Consider the following 25,949-nt stretch of genomic DNA (forward strand, 5'->3'; position numbering starts at 1 on the left):
AGGCAGATTGAAGCTGCAAGGGATAAGAAACTGCCTGAACGTCCCCGCTGTTTATGAATCATTTTGAGCTATGTGTTGCCTCTCAAAAAGGGCAATAATACACACACACACACTCACACATATCCAGAAACGCACCATTGCACACTTTCCTCATGAGAGAAAAACCCCCTGCTCCTGTAAACATTTTCGTTTAAGGACATTTTAATACGTGACAGGTGAGAAGTCAAAATTATGTGTCAGGCTCAGTTAGCAAGCAAGTTGTGTAGTCATCTGTCTTTTGCCTCTCTCCGTCTCTTTTCTCCTACATACAGTAATAATGACCCCATCTATTCGTCTACACTATCCTGACGCAGTGCTTAATTTGTAAATGATGAGGTCCCAGAACACCAAGTGGTCGGTGTGTTCCCGCGAGTCGGTCTGGAGGGAAAAGGTTCCGGAACATATCAAGACAACAAGCACATTGGAGGCACGGTGGTGCTCAGTACAGCCATACAGCTTACTGTTGACCTAACAGCCTAAACATTACTAAATGACCGACTATATGACCTTAGAGCTCCGACTACTGGGGACCTATAACAATATTTGATTATTGTGGCGGCTGTGGCTCAGGAGGTAGAGCGGGTCGTCCACTAATCAGAAGGTTGATGGTTCGATCCCCGGCTCCTCCAGTCCGCATGTCGAAGTGTCCTTGGGCAAGATACTGAACCCCAAATTGCTCCCGATGGTTGCGCCAGCACCCTGCGTGGTAGCTTGCCGCCATCGGTGTATGAATGTGTGTGTGAATGGGTGAATGTAGGCATTGTAAAGCGCTTTGGATAAAAGCGCTATATAAATGCAGTCAATTGTATAGGCTACATAATGCTCCATTTTACAAACCTGCCCTTCAAGTAGTAGACTAAAGATATAACTGCACTGTGCACAACATAAAAATGCCCACATGCTACTATGAGACATCCTAATCATACATAAAGGAAACTGCAATGGCTTCAAACATTTACCAGAGAAATTCTGGTTTGAGTAGTTACGCATCACTATTCAACAATATACTTTCATAGGATATCGATTTTGAATGTAGGAAACAATGTCAGCGAATAATGCAATAAAACATGTCGTGGTGCAGCTAGAAGTCGACCTGACTGTGACACTCAGCTGGACCGCTCTGGTTTTGAAATGCCCACAGTGATGTGGCTTACAGCCCTTCACCTCAACCAATTCTCATGTTATTACCAATTATTTCTGGACAGGCAACATAACGTGCACAATTGCCCGCATATTTAACTGTGGGACTTACAGGTCTGCACTCCAAATAATTTCTGTTTCGCAGTCATCTATGCAAATATGAATTTTGATTGTCGCAGCAGAAACCTAATAGATTACAGAATATGCTAACACGTTTACAAACAAAAAAATCATGCTTACCTTGTCTAACTTTCCAAAATAGTCCACACAGCGGACATATGGACAGCAAATTCAACTTTTAGTCATGACGCTGTCTGAAGCTTACCATAGCACACTCTGCAGAGCAGCCCACTCATGTGTGATGTGATTACTATGTGCTTGTTGTTACTTTCTAATAGGGTAATCACCTGTCTTCATATGGAAATGAGACAGTTAGGTTTTTGGAAGGGAGGGGAAAGGAAAGAAGAGTCAACTATTGTGAGTATTACAGGGCAGACATAAAAAAAAAAAACCCTTTCATGCCACCAGGTGCCGGGTCCACGCAAATAGGTACCGGAAAGCAGGTAGTCCAAAACCGCGAGGTGCCGGATCCGGCGCAAATTAAACACTGTCCTGATGTCTTTATTATGAGTGAACAGGAGAGGACCTCCAGAGAGCATTGTGGTCGATGTGAATATGTGCTTTCCCACAGCACATTATCCTGCAGAATGTGTGGAATGCCGTCCATAGCAGCCTGGAAGGCTAATTGGGTTTATTGGACTGTATGGAGTGCAAAACTCAACAGGGATTCTCACTCACTACCTTATTCCACTCCATACCTCATTCTCTCTCTACGACACATTTCAAGTTATGGCTTCTTGCACGTAGTCTTGACGTCCTTGAAAGACTTTATTTACAGTATGAGTCAAGATTGCAGCAGGGCGGTGTGAGCTATACATGCTGTCAGAAGAGACAATCTCACTCACCTAGAGTGGTATCTCACTTCAGCAGAACATTTTAAATTTCAAGCATGAATGCCCTGGGTGTCTGTGGCAATGTCACACGCTTGTTCTCATTTTGGAAACTTAGTCCAACACCTCACATATATAACACTTAACCAACTATGGCAGTGCAACCCAGAAAATATATATTTTTGTATTCTGCATGGTATTTTTCTAGAAGTATTTTTGAATGCTGGCAGCTGAAGTTGTGCATATTGATGTATGTGAGTTCAAAATGTCCCAAACCATCCAAAGTGAAAGATCAATTCAAGACCATAACCATATCACATAATGCAAGCAGTGATACTGTAAAAATGTGGGTAAACTATGACCAGCAGTTGTTGATCATTATAAGGCAAACAACCATCAATATAAACAAAAATCAATTACAGTTTCATAAAATATTTAATTTAAGCTTTTAAAGACCCTATCCTCATATAACTTAAATCAGTTTGATACTACTTCCAATTATGTAAACTATGAATTTATCATAAAGATTTACAGCAGCCAGAAATGGTGGGAAAGCTCAGTTTTGTAAATATATAGGTGAGTAAACTGAGTTTCAGTACATCCAAATATCTAAATATGCTTTGAATGATTGCTTCATTTTATTCAGGCATGTATGAAGTATGTCGTTCCTCTAGTCACTGTTGAAGCTGATGATTTTAGTCAGCTGATTATAGTGGAGATTATTATATATGATTACACAGGTCAGATGTAGTTGAACAGCTCTGATTAGGTTTGGCACCATCTTGTGGAGCATGAAAACCCTACATCAAGAATATGCAGAGGAAGAGACGGTCGAACACTGGATGCTGGCTTTAGTGTGTGTGTGTGAGTGTGTGTGTGTGTGTGTGTGTGTGTGTGTGGAGCGGCAGCAGCATGAATACGAAGCGGCGGAGCTTGGATTTCATGGCCTGTAGCTGGCATGGTCAGGTGGACGCTCACACCCCGACAGATGGTGACAGATGATGGAAAGAGGCGCTATTGTGGCCCTCTCCTCCGCTTTGAAGTGTCTCTCTGAAAACCCCGTGCGTTGGAGTGTCAGGTCACGCACTTCCTAGACAACAAACGTCTTTTTATCACCATTTTACGATTCTAATCAGGGTTTGGGCTTTTTTTTGTTGCCAAAGTTTAAGAGTTCAATTTCAAAGTTAAAGCGAAGACTTGGGAGGGGGGTTAATTTAGAAAGTTCTTGGGCATGTGATAGCAGATGCTTTTACTGTATCGCCACTTATCATCCACGCACCGACCAGCATGAGCACACACACACACACACACACACACACACACACACACACACTTACACATTTAGCCATCATAAAGTAACCCCAGGGCCGGCTCTAAACTGCTGGAGGCCCTAGGCAAAATTTTCTGTGGAGGCCCCATTTTGAGACAAATCCTACCCACCATCAAGCAATAAAGTCATTTATTTGTTCATTTATTTATTTATTTATTTTGAAAATAGAAAAATTAAATTAAAGGATGCGTGAGGCCCTAGGCATTTGCCTATTCAGCCTATAGGGAGCGCCGGCTATGAGTGGATACTAAACTTTCAGCCATTCAGTTGTGATGTCTGCAATAAACGGCAAATTCCTCTTGAGTTATGTTTTATGTGTGAATATGTGTTCTTTACTACATGTATGTACATCTAAAACTTACTCAAGATTCAATAAACTCAATAAAGTCGTATATTCCCATGAAGAAGTTTACATAACTGGAAGAGATGACCCAACAGCAACCAGCAGTTTCAGCTGACCCGCGACTCCAGCGAATAGAGAAAGAAAGGAGGAAAAAGAAGGCAAAGTGGAAGTGGCGCTCGTTAAAGCGTCGCAGGTTTTTAGCTGACTCATTGGGGACTAGGTGGCCGATTGGCAGCGTCCGCTAAGCTTGGCTGAGTTCTGTCTCTGGCCGTGACTGTGTGGTTAATGGCGAGCTAACCGGGGGTGACCGGGCCTGTCGGGGAGCGAGCGGTGGCTTTGGGTAATTGGGGCTCCGCTGAGAGGCCGACTCACAACAGGAAGAGGAATGACAGCTCCCACTGCTACGACTGCAGAGAGAGGGAGAGAGGGGAGAGAGTGGGAGGACGAGAGGGAGAGAGGAGAGAGGAGAGAGGGGTGCAGCTTGGTGTCTGGAGCGTGCTGCTGTGATATACAGTATATGCAGCACACATATCTCTGCTCATCTGCCCTCATGCAGGACCCTCTGTCCCTGGTTCAGGAGCCCTGCCGTCCCGCTTGTGTTTGTCCTCTGGAGGAAAACGATGTCCCGTGGCTCTCAGCAATGAGGTCAAAATGTGCGCTAACTACGGTATTATGCAAGAGGGCCTTGGGGCGGATGTTTTGATGCTGCCGGCTCGCCCTCTGAGTGTTACAAAAATGTTCTGAAACAAAACACTGGGGTGGCTAATGCGGCTGCTGTTGCTAATATCTGGGCCAGCATCCCCCTTAACATCATGACATGGAAAGAACATTGCATAAATGAGAGGCACTGACCTTACCTTTTGTTCTGCATGTTCTAATTTTCTGTCCTAAAATGACACTTTGCAGCCACCACACGTGGGTTTGTTTTTAGAGCGTGTGCTAAAGTTAATGTCATATTGCTCCACCTCTTACCATATTGCTTGTGTCCGTGTGTGTGTGTGTGTGTGTGTGTGTGGGTGTTACATAAGGCCTCTCTACTGACGCTGTTGGAGCCAGGCCTGTCCTGAGAATCTCTCCTTGGTCAGCAGGCAGCACTGCAGCAAAAAAGACAACACACACACACACACACACACACACACACACACACACACACACAGACTGCACACACACACCTCTACACATGATTCAACACAAACAGGCTTAGGATATTTGAACAAAATTTCAACGCTGCAGATCTTTCAGCATGTCCAGCATAGCCAAAGCGCCTAATCAGTTGGTGTGCACTACCTTCAAACACAAGCGAAGAATGTGAGTTTGTCCAACTGGGGTGACAAAAACACACACTTCTGCCATTGTTATGTTGAAGAAAAGAACATGTACTTTGAATGCATTCCAACCAGATGAGATCAAATTCAACTTAAAGTCGAGTAGCATCTAGTTGAAAAAAACTGTTCAGTCTGAACTGCACTCTTGGATGACAGGAGAGGATGGGAGAGCGAGACAGAGGGAAAGAAAGGAAGGAAGGAACAGATGAGGGAAGGGAATGAAGACAGAAATGGGGTAGAAGGATAGGAGCTGAGGGTGAAAGAAATGACGGAGCGAGAGAGGGAGAAAGAGAAGCAGAAAAAGCCCGAGGCAGATGAAGAAAAAAAGGGCTTGAAGGGGTTTGTCGGAGTTTCTTCCCCGGCTGAGTTCAGCCAGCCACCAGCAGAGCGGCGGGGTTAAGCGGTCAGGGGGCAGATAAAAGGCAGTTGGTCGGTGGCGGCGGCAGAGGAAAAGGGGGTCACAGGGTCGGGCCGTGCCAGCACAGCGCCGCTTTCATTCAGCCGAGAGTTGACCCAGAACAGATTTTGGAGCGGCGGCTGTGTAAGCAGGAAGTGGTACTGCCTCTGTCACTCTGGCCCTGCTGACTATTTGTCTTTCTCTCTCTCTCTACTCTGTCTCTCTCTATTTATCTCTCTTTCTCTTGTGCTGCCCAGTGTAATGTTGGAGTGGGTGGATGTGTATGCATCCGTAGCAGGGTTAGGCCAATATAATAATAATAATAATAATAATAATAATAATACATTACATTTATATAGCGCTTTTCTCAGTGCTCAAAGACGCTTTACAGACACAGATATATAACGGTTTGCTGAAATATGGAGCCTTTTATTTTATTAGAAATCGGAAAGTGGCATGTTGATCAGTGTCGTCCACCTCCGATATGATGGAGGTTCTTTCCTTTTGCTTGCTAAAGCAGCTTCAGGGTTGGAAATCTGTAAAACCTGCAATGAAAACTGCCTCACTCTGCCTTAAGGAGCTGCCGACCCACCTAAAAGAATTCCATTAGTCTGGGTTTCGACAGCGAGTTTTAGTGTCATCGGATGGTCTAAATCCCATTTCAAACGCTCTTCCACACAAGATATACGGGGAATATTTATTGGAAAGTTTTGCCATGATAGTAGTCACTTTTAAAGACTTTGAATATTGACCCAAGATATTGGCTGTCAGTTTCAATTCAAAAATATCAGCATGAGTGAACCCTAATGTGTAGCACAGGCTTCCATTGTACATATTCTGTGGTGATGTGTGTGAGGCCTTTGCAGCCTGTTTCTCTAATTTTATGGGATGGCGAAGCATACTGCAAGCTCCCTGAACAACACGTTTAACACTGTGCCGCTGCTCTAGATTAAATTTTCATTCGGGAACTCTGTGTCAATCCCAAGGCTTACGCTGTCTTTCCCCTCTTGTGCTCAGTAACCCTTCAAGAGTTTGCCGAAAAAAAGGCTCTATTCATCCCCACATCCAAACTTTGAACTGCTTTGAAATCAGACACTGAGGGTCAGAGATGTGTCTCCAAAGCCAGGCATCCATCACTTCACAGAACTCGCTGTGCGGTTTGCAGACACATGATTTCGAACCCTTTCATCTCTTTCTTGTTCTCTGTCAGTATTCTTGTTGTCTCCATGTTTCATGCGGGTTCAAAGGAGGACACTACATCAGATCTCTTAACCATTAAGTTCATTCACCAGTACAGCTTCATGTATCCCATCAGATGCAAAATGTATGGATGCTGTAGCTGCAGCGGTCACTGTCACTCGCAAAGGAAAAAATCCCTAGAATGTTGGGTACCAAAGAGTGAATCATCACCAAGGTAACGATTAAATGGGACTTAAAGATCTCTCTCTCTCTCTCTCTGTCCCTCTCCCCCTCTCTCTCTCTCCTGCTTTTGTAGCTCGCCGCCCACCCTGCCTCCAGAGTTACATTAGGCTGTGGGAAATGGCCTTGCTCTCTGCTTCATCGTGCTAGTGGTGATGGTGGTGTGTGGGGTGGAATTGGTAATCCATTAGTGTTAGGAGATCTGAGGATTATATTATTGTCTATTAATAGCCTATAAGTAGCATAATCTGGGTTTTGAACAGCTCTCACTGCAAAAATATCTATCATAGTTATTTAGCTAGTTATTTAATCTAGTACTGAGTGTTATATCTTCAGTTTAAAATCTGCCAGTGATGTGAGATGTTTTCACTCATTTCTAATACAAATCAACTTGTTTCAAGATGTTTCTTGAATCGTGTCATTTTCCTGATACTAGTGCCTTGTTCTGCCTTTTTCCAAAATGTTCACACTTCTTGAAAATCCCTGACACAAGTCAAACTTACCCCTAAAGAAAAATAATATTTTAAGAGTGTATATGTGACTAAACGACTTGTTAAGATGGACATGTTTTGCAGTCTGTATGCTGGTCTTAAATGTGTAGGTTGGCTTGGTCTTATTATAATCTTGGCCCTTTCTTCCCCCCCCCCCCCCCCCCCGCCCCCTCTCTTGCCCACTGTAAGACACAATCGCGCTCCTCTCTTTGTCCAACGCTTGACGTCTCCGCTGCTAATGATGGCCAATCTGTCGCCAGGATGTTACCGCTGCCTCTAAGCAGAAAGACAGACATGCCTCTGAGCTCTGATGCACCGGTCAAGCATCTTAAACGCTCGTCTCACTCTGCCTCCCAGGCGACAGTTCACAGAAAACAATCAGTTGTTCTCAGAAGTGTGTACAGAGTAGGGACTCTTAATCCTTTTCAGCCCGGAACCCAAATTGAGTACATTTAGGGACCCAGGTTCATTGAAACATGTGAGTGCTCTTGACATGTGGGTGGCCAAAAGGAAAAAAAAAAGACCCGTAGTCTAACAAAAACCCTGCCGTGACACTGTGCCAAACGAATTAAACACCCAGAACACAAACACATACAAGCACATTTGCACATACATATATGCACATCAACCCCCCCCCCCCTACACACACACACACACACACACACACACAAACACACCATATGCTGTAGGCCAGTGGTTCTCAACGTGGAGTCCGGGGACCACCAGGGGTCCTTGAGGAGGTTCCAGGGGGTCCCCAGCAAACTGATGAATTGTTAAACTTCAGCAATATTTCATTTACAAGAAGTTAACACAATTAGAGAATGTAGAAGAATAATCAAAGTTTTGATCATAGTTTCACTGCTACCTCTCTACCTACAATACAGATAGTTGTGGAATTCTGGCCAAAATCATATCTAACAATAAAAATATTCTCAGATTTGACAAAATCTCATCAAATGGGGGTCTGTGGCTCGAATGTGGACTAAATTAGGGGTCCTTGATATGAAAAAGGTTGAGAATCACTGCTGTAGGCTGCGCTACATGCGCCCACCCCGTGAGATTCATGTGAGCATGTTTTATCAGAAACCTTTGTTTATTTATAACTCTGTCTTCTCCTTCATGGTGTGTTTTCTCTCTCTCCTCCTGCCCTCTTTTGTTTTTATTTCCTTTCATCCTGCCCCTTTCCTCCGTTCTAGTTTACTAGTCACTTTAGCGTGTGATAAGTTAGACAGTGCGAAGACATTGATGCTATATATTGAGTTTACATTTTTGCAGACGCTCTCATCGAGAGTGACTTATAATGAGTGAATCACCAACATCGCAAGCAGCCAACTGTGCAAGGGTCAGAACAACAGTGCCCAGACAATAGAAGTAAAAATATTCCTGTATGGAGAGAAGTGCTAGGTGGATAAAGATTTGTTTTTGCAAGAAAAGGTCCAGGATCAGATGCCAATAGAGGAGGAAGGTAGGTGAGATGAGTTTTCTGGACGGAAGACGGAAGATAAGGAGTCTTGATTTGGTTTGGAAGGTTATTTGATCATCTGGGATTGAGGAAGGAGCTGAGGCAGCACAACACAAGGCGTGGTCTTGCCCTCTGAGGTCGATTTATGAGGTTCATCACATGTTTCCTTCCCGGAATTAGCTAGCTTCTTTGAAATCAGCCTCTGTAAACCAGTGATCAAGGAAACAGCAAGCATGAGATGTGGCTTTGTGCGATAGAGGGTCATGATGTTTGACAAAACAACCTGAGCCATTCAGGAGTGTCAGGCCAACCTGACTGTCTCCCACAGCTAATACTGAACCCATTACTGCCTACCTGTCAGCCTGGTCCCATTGTCTCTGCATCCTTCAGAGACAAGTCATTCAGTGCGATGAGATCATCTGCCCCGTTGTTGTGCTGGTGTTAGGAGAGTAATGAATGTGCCCGCCTCACAAAAAGCCTGCTGCTGTATCAGTTTACCTTGTTCTCAGGGAGGGAAAGCTGACTTTTCACACGCACATAGTCGCTCGCAAATGTATTGTGTCACACACACTCTCTCTCTCTCCACCCCCACTTGACAGGACAGACCCTATTAGCACAAGTTCGATTAATTACTTCTCAGCACTGGCCGCCAGATTACAGGCATTGTATTACATTTAGACTTCACTGTATAGAGTCGGCTCATGCGACAGCCTGCCAATCAAATGAGACACGCAATGGGCCAATCACAATCAGGCCTTTCACCCCCATCAATGGCATCAGTGGTTGCCGTGGTTACATAGGTGCAAAGAGACACTGCGGAGCGCGTCATACTTTGAAAGCCACGCTCACCGTGGAGGGAAACAATATCGCTAACAAACCGGCAAAAGCGGCGATGGGGAGGAAATCTTTTCAGATATCTTTTCAGATTTCAGACAGCCTGACAAGGTTTTTCCTGTTTTCAAGTAGGCGAGTATGTCAAAGAATTATTTCGGCACACTGCCTCCAACAGAGAGGGAAATGTACATTGAAAAAATGAACTTAATTGGCCTCCATCAATGTCCTTTTTCATTACTCCAATAAAGCTGGATAAATTATCCCACACAGTGACCTGAAGTGAAATACTTAGAGAGATTTACCATTACTTAATTTAATCACCAGGTAAGATAATAAATTGACCTTGAATAATTTCACTTCATATTTAAAAATCTGAAATACAGCTATGCTTTTCAGACTATTAGTTTGAGCGATGCTGACTTGACATTGTTTGTTAAAGTGGATTGTTGCTAAGTTAACTATCTTACGTTAGCTAACAAGTCAGTGACATTTCTCATTACTTTTTCACCCTGGACTGGCAGTCAATACAGAGCAAACTATCCTGAGACCCACACATGAATACAACTCATCTGTTTTATAGAGAGGAACTGGCTCAGTAATGTTAGCTTAGTAGCAACCTAATGTTAGGACAGCATGGTAGCTTTACATTTTAACATACAAGTTATCTTACAAGAATATAACTAGATAATTACTGGTAACTTAATTACCAGTGACAAAATACTGGCGACATTATAAGTGTATTTACTCTCGGGGTCCCAAAGTTTCCCCCTCTTCTACCATGAGCCACTGTCAGCGCCTCTCTCCTTACAGTCTGGATCCACATTTTTCTTCTTAACGGCTCCTTGTTTTGCTCGGGAACACAAAAACTGTAATTCGTGGTTTTTAAGTTTGTTGGCTGTGAATCCCACCACACAACAGCTTTTAGGTATGTTTAATTTGGGCAATAATGACAATGATGTGCATTCAGTCACACAAAGTGAACAGAGAGTGGTCTCTATGTCTCTATAGATGAGGGAGCTGTGACTAAAGAAGCCCATCTTGACCATCACAGAGTCACTTAATTTCATTCTCTCTCTCTCTCTCTCTCTCTCTCTCTCTCTCTCTCTCTCTCTCTCTCTCTCTCTCTCTCTCTCTCTCTCTCTCTCTCTCTCTCTCTCTCTCTCTCTCTCTCTCTCTCTCTCATTGTGTGCAGCATCCTGTTTGCAGACATCGAGGGTTTCACCAGTCTGGCATCCCAGTGCACAGCTCAGGAGCTGGTGATGACACTCAATGAACTTTTTGCCCGCTTTGACAAACTGGCAGCGGTGAGGATGCAATCACACACATGTACTCACACACACGCACACACACACACACACACACCACACACACAGGCACACATCAGGAGTGGGCTGTATTGTCTAAAAGTAATATCATGATATTTACTGGCATTTTGATGATGTTAATATACACACACATACACACTCACAAAACACTCACACACAATCATGTTCATATGTGGTATCAATATCCTACAGCTGGACCCTTTATTAACATGGTATATGAGCTGTAGTTCCTAGCATATTCATAATGCCTAAACCACAGCTTCATTACAGCTACATGGCATATTCATGAATATTGATTCTGCTCTCATCTAGAGCTTTCATTGTGTGTCCATGTAATGCTCAATGTATGTCATTTGTTTATGAAAGGTGAAATAATGACTAAATCAATATTCATGAGTGCGCCGTAGCTGTTATGAAACTGTTGATCAGGCATTATGGTATTATAAACAGGCGATGTAGAGAAGTGCTACTGACACTTTTATGTCCATGCCAGATGCACTCTGTATCTCTGTATAGACACACACACACACACTCTCAGGACAGGCCTGACTCCAACAGCGTCAGTAGAGAGGCACACACACACACACACACACACACACTGTCTCTCTTCCCCTTTCACAGTGGGTCTGATTGTATTTACCCAGTGCCATGTGCTAGGGAGATACTCAGGTGGCTATCATGAGACACTTTTCAGCCCTAGGGACCCACACACACTCACACACTCTCATTCACACACACAGACCGTATTATGATCAACCCATGCTCAGACGCCACCACTGCTAGGTCTGGTAGTTATTCTGCTGATGTGCAAACTCCATGGCGGAAATCCTGCTTTTAACCATAGAACTGTTTGGAAAAATTACATTACAAGTTGTGTGTTTCTATATGCCGATTCATTTCTACATTGCGAAATGGAAAAGACTGCAGGACAGATTCATAATGGGGGAGTTTTGTGATTGCAGCTATTGTATGATAGCATGAATCTGAGTTTTAATTGTGCTTAGTTTGAGTCATTCACAAGAGTATGTGAATGACTCAGGCTATGCTGTTTGTGCCCCTCAGCTGCTATAAATACTCTCACCTCATCACAGATAAAAACCTACACAGCCAAAGCATAAAAGGATGAGTGACGCTCGAACTGAATAAGCTGAACTGTGTTGCATTTGCTGCGTTCACGGGAGGGAATGCAAGGCTGAATTCACTGTGAAAACCACCGCAGTCGAGTTTCATTCACTTTTAGCCTCCTGTAAAACTGTGGATCGGTGGATGCTGCTGTATCGGTGGATCGCTAACAAAATGTTCTTTCCGTGTCTTTCCTCTCCCCCTGACAGGAGAACCACTGTTTGCGCATCAAGATCCTGGGAGACTGCTACTACTGTGTGTCTGGGCTGCCGGAGGCGCGGGCCGACCACGCCCACTGCTGCGTGGAGATGGGGGTGGACATGATAGAGGCGATCTCGTAAGTCGGGGACACAAGAAGGCCCGCGGGCGTTACCGCATTTTAACAACGCCTCCAAAAATAAGAGGGGATCACTGCCGGGAAGCGCATGTGACTGTAATAAAAAATGACTGACGATGGAAATTGATCACGGACGCTTTCTAAGAATCGCTCTAAATATGCTTTGTACGAGTCCACATCTGGATATACAGCGCTGTAATAATTAATTACTGAAATTGAAATAGTTATTCAGTACAATACTTGTTACTGTGGAAAATATTAATATTACTGTAAGGTGTTATCACTCAGAACCGATAGTGAGAAGCGAAACTAAGAGTGTGAGTGGTATTGGAAAAACTCAACAGCTAGCACTCTCACCTAAGGCTCTCTCTGTACCCGAGCAGAGACACAGTTAATTAAGAATAATGGTTGTCTTTCCATGGCCACTGAATGAGTTCTTTATGTCATTAAATAGTGTTGAAGAGGAAGCGGCTGTGAAAGACAGTGGTGGCGATTAGTTTTATTCATTAGTCTTGACCCCATTTCACTCTGTCCTGCATGCGTGTTGTGATCATAGAGGCTCTTTGGTTTTGGTCGATTGGTGTTTGCTGAAGGAAGGTGTGTGTATGTGTGTGTGTGTGTGTGTGTGGAGGTTACAGTTCAAGGCTCAAGGCTGACACGTTGATTGATGGTTGGTGAATAATGAGAGATGTCCATTTCCCACTCCCCTTAGGGCCTGGCTGCTCCTCAACACCACTGTCAGCTGTGTGTGTGTGTGTGTGTGTGTGTCTCTCTCTCTAAGCCATAGCAGCTGTTCTACATCCCTGTGCTTTCCCCGCTGTTGGCAACATCCCCTGTACATGTGATGCATTACTTTCATACCTGCATTTAAACAAGTTATTCCCATTGAGATCAAAACCTTTCCTTGTATTTGAAGCAAGGTATGGCAAGACCATGGCGAGTCCCTGACTGGTGAAACAGGAGCCTGATGTTGCCTCCCAGAGCACAGATAAACTCAGAGGTGGTCTTCAGTCACAACGCTGGCTGGATCATCGTAATGAGATTAGTCCCATTACAGCATTGTCTAAGAATGCGGCTATTATCTAATCAGAGAGACCACACAAAAGCACAGAGGTTTGATGATCTCCCTTAGACTCGGCCATAGTGGAAGGGCTTCAGCGATGGCGGACATAGTGTTCTTTCCCTGCCTTCGTCCACTTAGGTCATTCCTCCGCTAACCTAGATGCAGCTCATGAAAGCTTTTACATTTGCTGCCCTAAACGCTCGGTGTCAGGGAGGTCTTTCCCAGGAAAAATCCTCCAGCATACAGGAAGTGATGTGTTTATGTGTCCGTCAGCAGCAACAGCGGTTTGTTTGGAATACATAGAAGAAGAGCTGGGTAGTTAGCGTGAGCAGCGACAGCCACCATGGCTGAACAGACAAAGAAGTAAATCTCTGCATATATTTGATTGACTGTTTTGTTGGTGTGTTTTTTCTAGGCTGGTACGGGAGGTGACGGGGGTGAACGTGAACATGCGAGTGGGCATCCACAGCGGCAGGGTGCATTGTGGGGTGCTGGGACTCAGGAAGTGGCAGTTTGACGTCTGGTCCAATGACGTCACGCTAGCCAATCACATGGAGGCCGGGGGCAAAGCCGGGTACGTCTGTCCAATCATGATGAACCTCAACCTGACAACAAGCCAATCGAACTTCGGTTTTGCAAAATTGCACCTATCGCTTGGTAGAATATTGAACATAACTGGAGAATGGAAAAATGTAAATGTTATCTGCTTTTGTGTGTGTGTGTGTGTGTGTGTTGTTGCCATTTTCAGACGGATCCATATCACCAAGGCCACTCTGAACTATCTGAATGGAGACTATGATGTGGAGCCAGGTGCAGGGGGAGAAAGAGACGTCTACTTGAAGAAGCACAACATAGAAACCTACCTCATCGTGGGCTGCAGCCAGAAAAGGGTATGGCCCTCAATTTAGTCCTAAACACAAAGAGCCAGTCCCCTTTCTAACCAATACACAGATACACAGACCTACAGATGCACCTATGGCATCTTTTGTTTGAGATACATACACTACCAGTCAAAAGTTTGGACACGCCTGATTGAATGTATTGTGTTTTTCATTATCTTAAAGCTATTTTGATTTAAAGGCTTAAATGCTTGAAATTTGCTTTTAGTCAAATATAAATAGTGAAGTCGATGCCTATGTATGAATTTCTTTCCAAAGCCTTTTGCCTTTCCATCAAGGCAAAGGGCGGCTACTTTAAAGAATCTAAAATATAAGATAGTTTTGATTTGTTTAACACTTTCTTGGTCACTGCATAATTCCATTTGTGTTATTTCAAAGTTTTGATGTCTTTACTATTATTCTAAAATGTGGAAAATAAACTATGAATAAACCCCTAAAGGACAAGGTGACAGCAATACTCTGCAAAACTCTTGTCAGCGCTTTGCAAATGGATTTAGGGGCGCAAGTGTTAAATTAATCCAAAGATAAGAAGGTGACATTTTAGATACAAACTATTATCATAAGCATTGTTTTATCTGTAAGCTGAAGTTCAAAACTCACAGTGCTATTACTTATGGAGCCATATTTCAAGATAAAAACAGGCTGCAGCCAGTTCATATTACTCATATATTATTATTTATAAACTGTGGGAATCCTTCCAGTGCGAACTGTGTGTCAGTGAGGAATGAGTTCATTCCTGCTTGGTTGCATGAGCTCCAGTTTGTTTATGAGCGTTCTGCTTTTATCAGATGCCTGTGTCCTCCAGCGGTATCACAAGCCGCGACTACAGATGGCATATCATGTGAAGTGATATTCTATTCTCCCTTGGCAACTCATGCTGCTGCGTGGCATGAGAGACTGAGGAGGGATGATAATTACATTACTCACTCACCTATACTTTTTATTTAAAAGAATATCTCCCACGGTCAGCGTGCGGTTCTGATCCCAGATCAGTAAAAAAAAACGACTTAGGGAGATCATCTCCGGAAACCATCTTTATACGCTATACCTGAAGCAGATTGGATTTATTTTGTTGAGGAAAAATGCATTGTCATTTGATGGATGCTGAATATAGCACACACAGGCTTTCTTAAAACACACTCATCTTAAAACATTGGCTTGCAACTTCACTGAATGATAGCTTCTGTGCTTAAACGATTCAACAAAATCTTGCCTTAGTTTGTAGGATATTAGATGTTGCAGTGGAGAGAAAGACAGCAAACCGAGGACAGAGAAGCGTGGCAGCATAGCTCAGTCCGTTATGCCTGTTATGATATTTTATCCAATTTGTTTCAGGGATATTAAACTGCATTTTGTTTACCTTTGTCCCTTGCAGAAAGAGGAGAAGGCCATGATAGCCAAAATGAACCGCCAGAGGACAAACTCTGTCACCCACAACACTGGCCACTGGACCGACCGGCCCTTCTACAACCACCTGGGGGGCAACCAGGTCTCCAAGGAGATGAAGAGGATGGTGAGGATGCAGGGGCTCAACCTGGTGTTCAGCATACGACTGGCAGATGCTGCAAGACTGTCAGCATCTTCCTGTCGAACAGCTTTTAACAAGATTTTCCCTGACACAACAGGAGCTAAGAATTTCCTAAACAATTCTGATGCTGAGCTTTACAGAGCAATACAGAATCTATTTGTATGTCTATACAACACTTCATATTCCAGTTTATAACATATAAATCATAGAATGGGAGTCAGAGGAGACAATTCTCATGACTAAATTCAAGGTGTGTGGCATGTTTTTCAGTTAAAAATGGTTAAAAAAAAAAAGACTTTTAGAGGACTTTCATTTTGAGGACTTTTATTGTGAAAGTTTTGCTCAATATGCTGACACCCTGAAATTACACAAAGTACTTGAATTACTCTCTGGTATTACATGAATACCTAATGAAGGCTCACTCAAGATTCATGAATGTGCCATGTAGCTGTATGAAGCTCTTGTTTAGGCAATATGAACCAAAACCAAAGTAAAGTGTTACCCACTGTATCAGGTGTTTGGAAACCAGTTTTAGGTGAAGACTGTGCCATGCTTAAACATTTAAAATTCAGCATGAAGTCAGCTAGGAAACTGAGCTATCCAAAGACAAATTGTCAAAAACACCCTCCTTCCCACATCTCCTCTCCGCTCTCATCCGGTGATGATGTTAATACCCATAACCCTTTGATCTGTAGTCCCGAGTGTGTGTTGCGGGCTGGTAGGCAGCGGCGGTGGCCCCTGGCGGCCCCCACCTCCGCCTCTCACACCTCACCCCGGCTCCGAGAGGCTCTCACAGACACTCGGGGAGACAACGGGGAAACGTGGGCAGCCGTGATGAGCCGAGTGCCAAAACAAACCGTCACTCCGCCACCTCCTGAGCAGGGAAGAAAAAAAAAAGAAAAAAAAAAAGACACCCGTCCTCCAAAAACTGCCCAGGGTTGCATTCTCTTTAGACAGAATGAGGAAATGCTTGAAACGACAGCGTGGCGCTCGCAGAGTGGTGGGACTATATTGAGTTTCATCTTTATTTACTTCTCCCCGCTGAGCCAACCTTGCACACAGTGACTCACTCAGTGAATGGATGCACCCACACCCGACACACACACACACACAAACACACACACACACACACAGGGTTGTCTTTTGTTTACCCTCGTATCATTATCCCACCCACCATTTCTCTCTCTCTCTCTCTCTCTCTCTCTCTCTCTCTCTCTCTGTATTTTCCCAACTTTAGCGTTTACTATTATAGGTGAGAAGTTGGCATAGACCAGGCCAAATAAGTTATGTATATCTATAGTGAGCACTGCAACTTAAAGTAATAAGCTGTGACATTTTCATAGAAATTTGCTGTTCTAAACACCCCCAGTGTCTGTCTGGAAGTGATGTGTTTTATGTTACCTGCAGCAGCAACAGTGGCTTGTTTGGAATAAATAGAAGAAGACCTGAGTAGTGTCAGCATGAGCAGTGACAAAGAAAAGAGCGCCACCTACAGAAACTCAATCTTCATCAACAGAAAATCCAAGGAAAAAGACGTCACAGTACTGGACAGAAACCCCACAACAATGAGCGCTTAGCACCAAAGAGTGAAAAATAGCAGTCTACTGCTATTTTATGTGTGTGTATTGTTTTATATCGTCTACTGTTACAGGAATGTTGAAACTGACAGAACAGTAGGTTTTTTCAATCCGGTTCCAGATTTGTGGTGGTTTTGACCCTGCAGGTCTTTGTGCCACCGGATGTGTGTTTGGCCTGCTGATTACATATATTCAGAGCCACTCTCCCCTCCTGCTGAGAGTGTTGAGCGTAGACTTAATGAGTATTCAGAGAACTGAGCGGCTGAGACGAGGGAAGAGGGAGTGGGAGGCGCACCTCCTGTCTTTCTATATCAGTACATTCAATTACTGGCCTGACATCTCCTCTCGGTGGCTCTGGCATCTTTTCCTTCGCTTGATATCAAATGAGTGTGTTGCCAGAGGAAGATGTCTTTGTATTCTGTTGACCGTGACCCGCAAAGCTCTTAGTCTTTCTAAGGGACATTGATGGTCTCGACGTTAACTTGATTTTTGAGTTTGTCTTAGCTTGGTTTTTCTTCATCCCTTCTTCTCTCTCTCTTTCTCTCTGTCCCTCTCTCTCTGTCTCTCTTTCTCTCTCTCTCTATTCTGCTCATAAATCACCCAGCAGCCTCCAAAGATAGAGTAAGCAGCAGAGACAGAGAGTGACAAAGACAAAGATGGACAGAGGTCATGAGGGGGAATTTTTAGATGTGACAGAGAGAAAGTGAGGGAGGGATGAAGAGAGGATGAGGATGGGGGGGGGGTGGAGGTACGGATGGATATTCTCTCTGGCCCTCTTCTCTCTATCCAGAGACAGACGGGGCGGAGCAGTGGACTGTAAATGACTTATGAGGTGTCCGGTTGTGCGCTAGTGAACTTTCCTGCCCTGCTATTTATTCACTGCTCTCATATATGGCCTCAGAGGTCACACTGTGATTCCTCAGCATTGTCCTTGCTGAGTTCATCCACAAGAGGGCGCTGGTGAGATGCAGTGAGACGCCTCAGCTCACATCATGCATCGTAATACAATTAGATGTGGGTGATGTTCAGTAGGCGCACTAAACAGCCTTGCCGGTATAATTAACCCTATGTCACACCGTAATGAACACTCTCACAGGCACCCCTATTAGCCTCTCCTCTCGTCAGAGGCACGGAAAGAGAGGGAGAGAGAGAAAGTAAGAAAGAAGTGAAACTAGTCCTCCCTGGCTGCCCTCTCGTTGGCCCCTGTCAACACTCTAACCTCCACTTTTCATCTCATTCTCCTGCCGTGTCAGTTGTACAGCCATGCTCTTTCCATTTAGGCCTATCTTTTCCCCCACTCTCTGAAAAAAAAAAGAAAAAAATTTGACATACTTCACCCGATAGTGGTTTGTTGTTTTTGACCATGGTCTTTGTTTCTGGCCATGCTCAGCTGAGAGCCTGAGTAGATGAGATAGGAAGAGAATAAAGAGAATAATACAGAGGTGCCAGTCTGCAGCCCAGTTTGACGTAAATGGCTTCCATTTTTAGCAGACACCTGCTTCAATTGTTTTTTTTTACCCTCACTTGCTTCCAGACACAGGCAACTTTTCACTTGACAGCTGCTATTTCATAATATTTTTTTGGTTCAAACTAGTTAATCTGTCATTGGGCATCCAAGAGCTGCGATTCAAATTGTAAAACCAGCATGAAATTTGAGTATAATTATTTAACTGAACAAGGTCATATGCAATCAAAACCAGGTATGACGTCTCTGACTGGACATGGCTCAGTTTTTAATAAAAAAAAATATATATTAAAGGGTTTAAAAAGGCTTATAAAAAAAAGTTCAGTAGAATTTATAGTTTGCCATCAAAGCTAGTTTAAACCTTATGATTATATGTTAATGTGCATTATGTTATTTACATGAAATCAGGATATAGTTAGTTTACCCACCATGCTGGCCATCGCTGTATAAGTTGATGCTCATCAGCCTTTCATTACCTGAACAGATTTCATTTCCTCTGCTTTCTGCAGATGTGATGGGGGATTAAGAGTCTGGTTAGGACCAGGAATAAGGAAGGAATAAAATTCCCTTTGTGAGAACCAGTAGGCTCCAAGACTTGCTATTAGTCTACTTGAACCCTAGACATTATAATTTCCAGCTAACACTCTCTTTTTTGCCCTTTTTATTCTCTTTTCTATCTTCTAGGGCTTCGAAGACCCTAAGGACAAGTGAGTACCGACTGCTGTGCCCTCCTCCTTATTCTGCCCTTGCTTACATCTTTTTGTGTGTGTGCCAAGTTGGTGGGCTGCTCTCACTAACAATTGTGATCTTTGTAGGGACCTAAAACACAACAGAGCTGATGGAAATGAACTTTAAGAAACTATTGGAAATCAGTAACAAACATGAACCCGGTTAGGAAATGTATCAGCACTGTAACTGATTCTGAAAAAGTTAACAAGCCTTTATTGTATGGGCTACGCCAACGTGTTTCAACTATACGGTCTTCATCAGGGCATATAGAGCCAAGTAGAAGGGCTTGCTTATATAGAGCTACCTAGTGATAACCAAATTCGCACCAGGTGTGGCTCAAAGTGGGTGGATATTCACTGACACTCATCTGTTAATATGTATAAAGCAAATAAAGCAAATAGAGCTGCAGTTCACAAAAAACATCTCACAACCATTATTCAAAATATCTGAAAAATCCTTAGGAAAAATTCCATCTAAACTGGAGAAAATTCTTTATAATCTGGATACCCCAAAAGGCCAGTCGCCTGTAGATAAAGGGGGGTGTAAAGTACACAGAGAGAGAGAGAGAGAGAGAAAGAGAGAGAGAGAGACCTTACTTGTCACTGCATCAGGTGCCAGGTTGGAGATCAATCCATACAAGATCAGATCAGTCTTTAGCAGTATTTGTATGAACAAGTCCTTGGGCCCTGATGGCATCTCTGCTTTAATTTTTAAAGACATTTGCTGAGCAGCTTACTCCTGCCTGGTACCCAATTTTTCAAAAACCTGTGAACTCATACTGTACACACCTTTCATAAATTCTGCTATCCTGGGAGGACTGTTACATAAAGATAGCAGTCCATCACTGTCACTCTCAGATAGAGATGTTCGATGACAACAGTCTAATCCTGAATGTAACAAAGACAGAGGAGATGGTGTTTGAATGATCAAAGGCCTGCAGTCATTTGTAGTGAAGCCATCTCCTGCTCTCCTCCTGTAAGTATTTGGAAGTGCATATTGACAACACACTGAGCCGGAACATCCAAGTTGACAGCCTCTGCTCCGGGCTACTTCTTACGTAGACCGAGAGTTTTTTGAATAGAGGGAAAGTACATTCAGCTTTTTTTTTTTTTTTATCATGCTGTACTAGAAAACATTATTTGATATGGTATCACAGCTCGGTTCGCATATCTGTCTGTACCGCTAAAATCCAAGCTAAGTCGCCAGGGTGCAAAAAGCTCTAGGAGGCAGACAGGCTGTCAGTGGTCAGACCGGCTCAGGATATCACCAGGCTCTGACCCATCTCAGACTCACTCAGAAATTCATTTGTGGCAGTGACTATTAAGGCCTTAAGCGCCCGGAGTAGTGCTTAAGTTGTGGTTGTCTGCGTACTGGAGTGTCTGGATGTTTTATATTAATGTTGTCAGTTTGTTGTCTTGTATTGTAACCTGTCTGTCTATTCGTCTGTTGAAGCCTGTTTCTTTTAACAGCAGCAGCAAGACAAATTTCCCCTCGAGGGACAATAAAGATTATCTTATTTATTTATCTTTAATACTCATCTAACATAAATTAAGTTTTTTGCTTAAATTCATCACATACATTTTCTCAGCGTGCTTCTCCCATTTATTCTCCTGCTTCTCTTCACACTGGGTTTTCCCATTAACGACATGCCTCTGAGGGAAAAGGGCCACAGCCTCATACAGCACTATAATCATCATGATCACAGTAACATGACATCTCCATCACTTGATTAGTGCTTGTCAACAACGCTAGAACATCTTCAATCAGTGGATTTGATACATTGCAGATTCAGTGATTAGTAATGATAGTCATCACAATCAAATTGCTTATCTGTGTGTTTTTTGGGGGGTGAGGGATAGTGATTGACTTCAATTGGCCCTTTTCACATGGCGGAGCGTACCTGTCTTCATACTTAGCTGAACACAGGGTATCTGCAGGTCAGAATTTTTTTTTAAATGAATTATTGGCAGGTAAGGCCTTAAAATACAGTTACTAGAATTTATATTTTTTCACCTTGCAATGATAGGTTCTTTGTCCTGCATGTCTTAGATTAAAGTAGAACAGGGTTATAATATGCAAAACAGTTTGTAATAGTATCTGCTTTACTAAACACATTTGGACATCATGTCCTTTTGAATTTTTTTAAATTCCAGGTGGCATTAAAAGGTTTTAAAAAGTCTTACATTTGTTTTTATGAAGCCTGCAGATACCTTGGACTATATCACTGCACCTACTTTCATAACAAGTACAGGTCATTTCTGTTTAGTTTGCTCCCGCCTTGTGAAAAAGGTATTAACTGCTGGGTTGCTGGTGTTGGGTGCTTTTCTTAGATGACAAAAAAAACATAACAAAGAATAGCTAAAGTAGAGCGGCAGTAGAAGCTGAGGAAACTTTCCAACCCCCCTGAGAGGCAAACAACAACCGGTCTCATCTTGTGTTATCTAGACATTTCATTTTCAGAAACACGCAGGAAAACCTCAACCCAGAGGACGAGGTGGACGAGTTCCTGGGCCGGGCCATCGACGCACGCAGCATCGACCGCCTGCGCTCCGAGCACGTCAAGAAATTCCTGCTCACCTTCCGAGAGCCCGACCTGGAGAAAAAGGTGAGGGTGCACACACACACGTACACACGCGCACACACATACACACACACACACACACACACACTGCCAATATAGGACCAAATAATTGACCATGACAAGCAATCTTTCCTGTGCAAAAAGCTCTCCCCTGTTCTCTCTTCACAGTCCTTTGGGCAAGTCAATCAAAACCAAGTAGAAGAGTAAAAGAGGGAGAGAGAGAGAGAGGGAGAGAGGGAGAGAGGGAGAGAGGGAGAGATGGCTACCAAAGGACAGAGGAAGTAAACCGCTTCAGACAGTGAAAGGACAGGCTGAGAGGAAAGGTTAGAGTGGAGGTCGGAGAGAAAGCGGCCAGGGAAAAGAGGAAAGAGTTGAGACCTGTTTTCAACTTTCAATCTCTCTCTCTCTCTCTCCCTCTCTCTCTCTCTCCCTCCCTCTCTCTCTCTCTGTGTCATGGTAAGAGTGCTACAGAGTGCCTACTTAGAGCAGATCAGAAGTACTTTCATGGAGCCTCCAGCTCGCTGTGGGTGAGATAATCTCTGCCTCTGCTTTCAGTTCCTGGACTCCAGCATAGCTTATCATCCTATAGATCCTGAGTCTGGGTTTTGCTGCCAGACACAGCAACAGACTTCACCCACAGACAGTTTTCAGAGAGATACCAGCTGTCTAAGCTTTACTGTGTCTCAGCACTGATACATCTTGCGCTGTCCCTGCATGGTATATGAGGTCCAATGTGTGCCAATATCTACTGTGGAACGTAAAAGTTTGTCTCTGTGCCAATGCCACCAAGACAAATCATTTTTGTACATAGAAAATAAAGTGATTCTGATTTTGTTATTACTGTACCTGGGATTCATTTTGGTACCGTTGCCATTTCTCTCTCAGAGGGAAAGAAGGGAAGGAATATCTGTTGTCAAAACTAGTTCAAAGCTCATTCTGTTCTGTTCTGGCCTCCTTCCCTCCTGCAGTACTCCAACCAGGTGGACTCCAGGTTCGGGGCCTATGTGGCCTGCGCCTCTCTCGTCTTCCTCTTCATCTGCTTCATCCAGCTCGTCATTGTACCGCAGTGAGTCCTCACTTGAAAATACTCCAGCCTGTTTTCTCAGACAAGAATTTAGCACTGGTCCTTGGGTAAAAAAAAAAGGACATTTCAATGAGAGACAGCATCTGCATCCTCCGTACTCCTCCTTACCAGCTCGACTGGAATGGAAGACAACAGTTTGACTCCCCACAGGCTCTCCTGTCAATATTGCCCTTGACTAACAGTGGGCTTCAAGGACATGGACACCAAAATCATCCATGTGTCCCCGATAGATCATTTGCTCCAGTGCTCCATACGCTTTGTTAAGTGAGTCTTGAAAAGTGAGACAAAGAAAGACAGCTCTAAACCTAAATGGTAAATCATTTTAAATGATATGCAGCCAAGTTTGGCAGTTAATGTAGGAGATTGGAAATGAAATATGAAATATGACACAAAATTAACATACTGTTTTGAACTGCCAGGGACTATTTTCCCTGTTTCCATAAGAAGTGAAGGTGGTGGGCGCAGTGGATGAATATGTGGTTGTTCAGATGAAGTAGCTAAAACAAATACACCTGGCTTCATCCGCTGTATTAAATTAAAACGTTTTATCTCTAACAATCAATATATTCTTGTAATCTTTTCTGTGACAGGGATAATTCATGCACTTATCTTTAGTCCTTAAGATTTCTATTGTAATTCCTTCCATCTTTAACCATCTTCCATCTTTATTGATGGCGTTGTTGCGTGTGGAGATGATTTTAACTTATTATTATTGCGGTGAAGAGATGAACAAGCCAGTTTCATGAAGCTGAATAGTCCAGCTATTAAAGAGAATATCAAATCAAGATCAGTGTAACTGGAGCTGAGCACCAGCCAGATTCAAAAGGCACTCGCAGATTTTCACTTAAGGCCATCCCCCCACCTCTCTTTTTTCCTCTCTCCTTTTTCCCGCCCATCTCTCTGTATTGATCTTTTTTAGCCCATCTTTTTATTAACCTTTCTCCTTGATCCTTTTATCTCACCACTCTCCCTCATTTTTCATTCCTCTTTTTCCGCCCACCTCTCAATCTTCCTCAAATCCCCCCCCCCCTCACTCCGTCCCCTGCCACCCCTTCCATCTCATTATCGTTTTATCTATTTTCTTTTATCATTTTCACACTCTTCACACTTTCACACTGTTTACTGTCTACTCCCCTCCTGCTTTTACCGCCTTCCCAACACACACACACACACAGACACACACACACACACACACACACACACACACACATACACAATGTTTATTTATTTCCACATTAGTTTACAGTGACACAAGAGCATAGACAATAAAGAGAAGCAGATGCTGTTGTATACAGAATGAGCTCCTCAACATGACAAATACCGTGACATGTGCAATATATAAGAGAAGCAGACAGTAAACTATAAAAATGCAGTAAGAAAAACACACACACACACACAAGTACACTCATTTGTCTTCCTCTCTTTGTCTTCCACAGCTCCAGTCTGATGATCGGCTTCTTCATCATCTGCCTGATCATCCTGATGGCCGTCATGTTCGTCTCAGCCGTCTACTCTTGTTTTGGGGTGAGTGATCTCCTCCGGTTCACGATGCATGGACTCGCTGAATAAGCTCCATCCTTCTCCCAGATCTCAGACAAGAAACTTCATCAGTCACTGAAATATCTCTGAAATGTTATCAAGAATGGAAAGGGACGGAGACCTTAAGGGAGTGTAAATGTCATCATACAACTCCACTTTGACTCCACTTTCAAAATCTTTTGTGTAGATCATACGCTGAAAAATACAGCATGGAGCTTGTAAACCTTTCTCCCAAAAGGACAGAGCTAATCACGGATTAGGGATTTTTGTGTGCCTGGGTTTTTTACGTCTTTAGTCTTTGATTTAAAATATTGTGTAACGTCCTTTTGCTGCACTCTGCTTGCTGGTTCTAATATTGTTTTATTGTATTTTTCTCTCAAATGCCACATTCACATTTTCAGTACCGAACACTCATCCCAACTTCCCATGACAAGCTTAACTCATGCAATGAAGTTTGCTGCCAAACTGTAATCCTCTGGATATTGGCAAACCATCATCCTGTTTATATATTAAATCACACTGTCAGACTTTTTAGCCCCTCACCTCCAGACAGGTTGTGGCGCAGATTTGTTTATCTGTCTGTGAATGCTGCATTCATCATGGGTCTGGTCTGACAACATGACAACATGCTGTGCTAAACGCAGGAGTAGCGTACGCCTGGGAGACTGCCATTGATTTCTTGTGTGTGTGTATATTCCAATTCGTGCCGACATGTGTGTGTAGCTAAGGGTATGAGTCAGGGCTGCAGTCAGTAGCCTTTGATAGACAGACAGTAGTAATTGCCTCGCTCTATTTTTTTAAGCAAAGTGAGGACAATTTGAGACGTCAACAGGAGCGATGACGTCAAAAACCACAGCGCTCGTCCCCCCAGGATTCCTTTTTCCATTCATTTCCTGCTCTGACTGTTGGCTAATGACAAGCCATGAGGGAAATAAGAGAGGTTAAAAGAGAACGGCGCTGCCATTATTGG

General features: G+C 43.4%; 1 protein-coding gene across 1 annotated transcript in view; it reads left to right on the forward strand.

Moving 5' to 3' along the window:
• adcy5 (adenylate cyclase 5) overlaps window positions 1-25,949 on the forward strand; it is a 72,419-nt gene that overhangs the window by 40,169 nt on the left and 6,301 nt on the right. The window contains exons 4-12 of the mRNA XM_071538832.1: window positions 10,923-11,034; window positions 12,387-12,514; window positions 13,993-14,151; window positions 14,326-14,467; window positions 15,852-15,989; window positions 19,731-19,753; window positions 22,236-22,380; window positions 23,325-23,422; window positions 24,877-24,964. Coding sequence (XP_071394933.1) covers window positions 10,923-11,034; window positions 12,387-12,514; window positions 13,993-14,151; window positions 14,326-14,467; window positions 15,852-15,989; window positions 19,731-19,753; window positions 22,236-22,380; window positions 23,325-23,422; window positions 24,877-24,964 — 1,033 coding nt within the window. The remainder of the gene's footprint in view (window positions 1-10,922; window positions 11,035-12,386; window positions 12,515-13,992; window positions 14,152-14,325; window positions 14,468-15,851; window positions 15,990-19,730; window positions 19,754-22,235; window positions 22,381-23,324; window positions 23,423-24,876; window positions 24,965-25,949) is intronic.

Source organism: Centroberyx affinis, unplaced genomic scaffold (assembly GCF_046629955.1).
Source record: "Centroberyx affinis isolate AG114_WGS23_722 - 3 ecotype Tasmania unplaced genomic scaffold, CSIRO-AGI_Caff_v1 ptg003356l_1, whole genome shotgun sequence".
NCBI lineage: Eukaryota > Metazoa > Chordata > Actinopteri > Beryciformes > Berycidae > Centroberyx > Centroberyx affinis.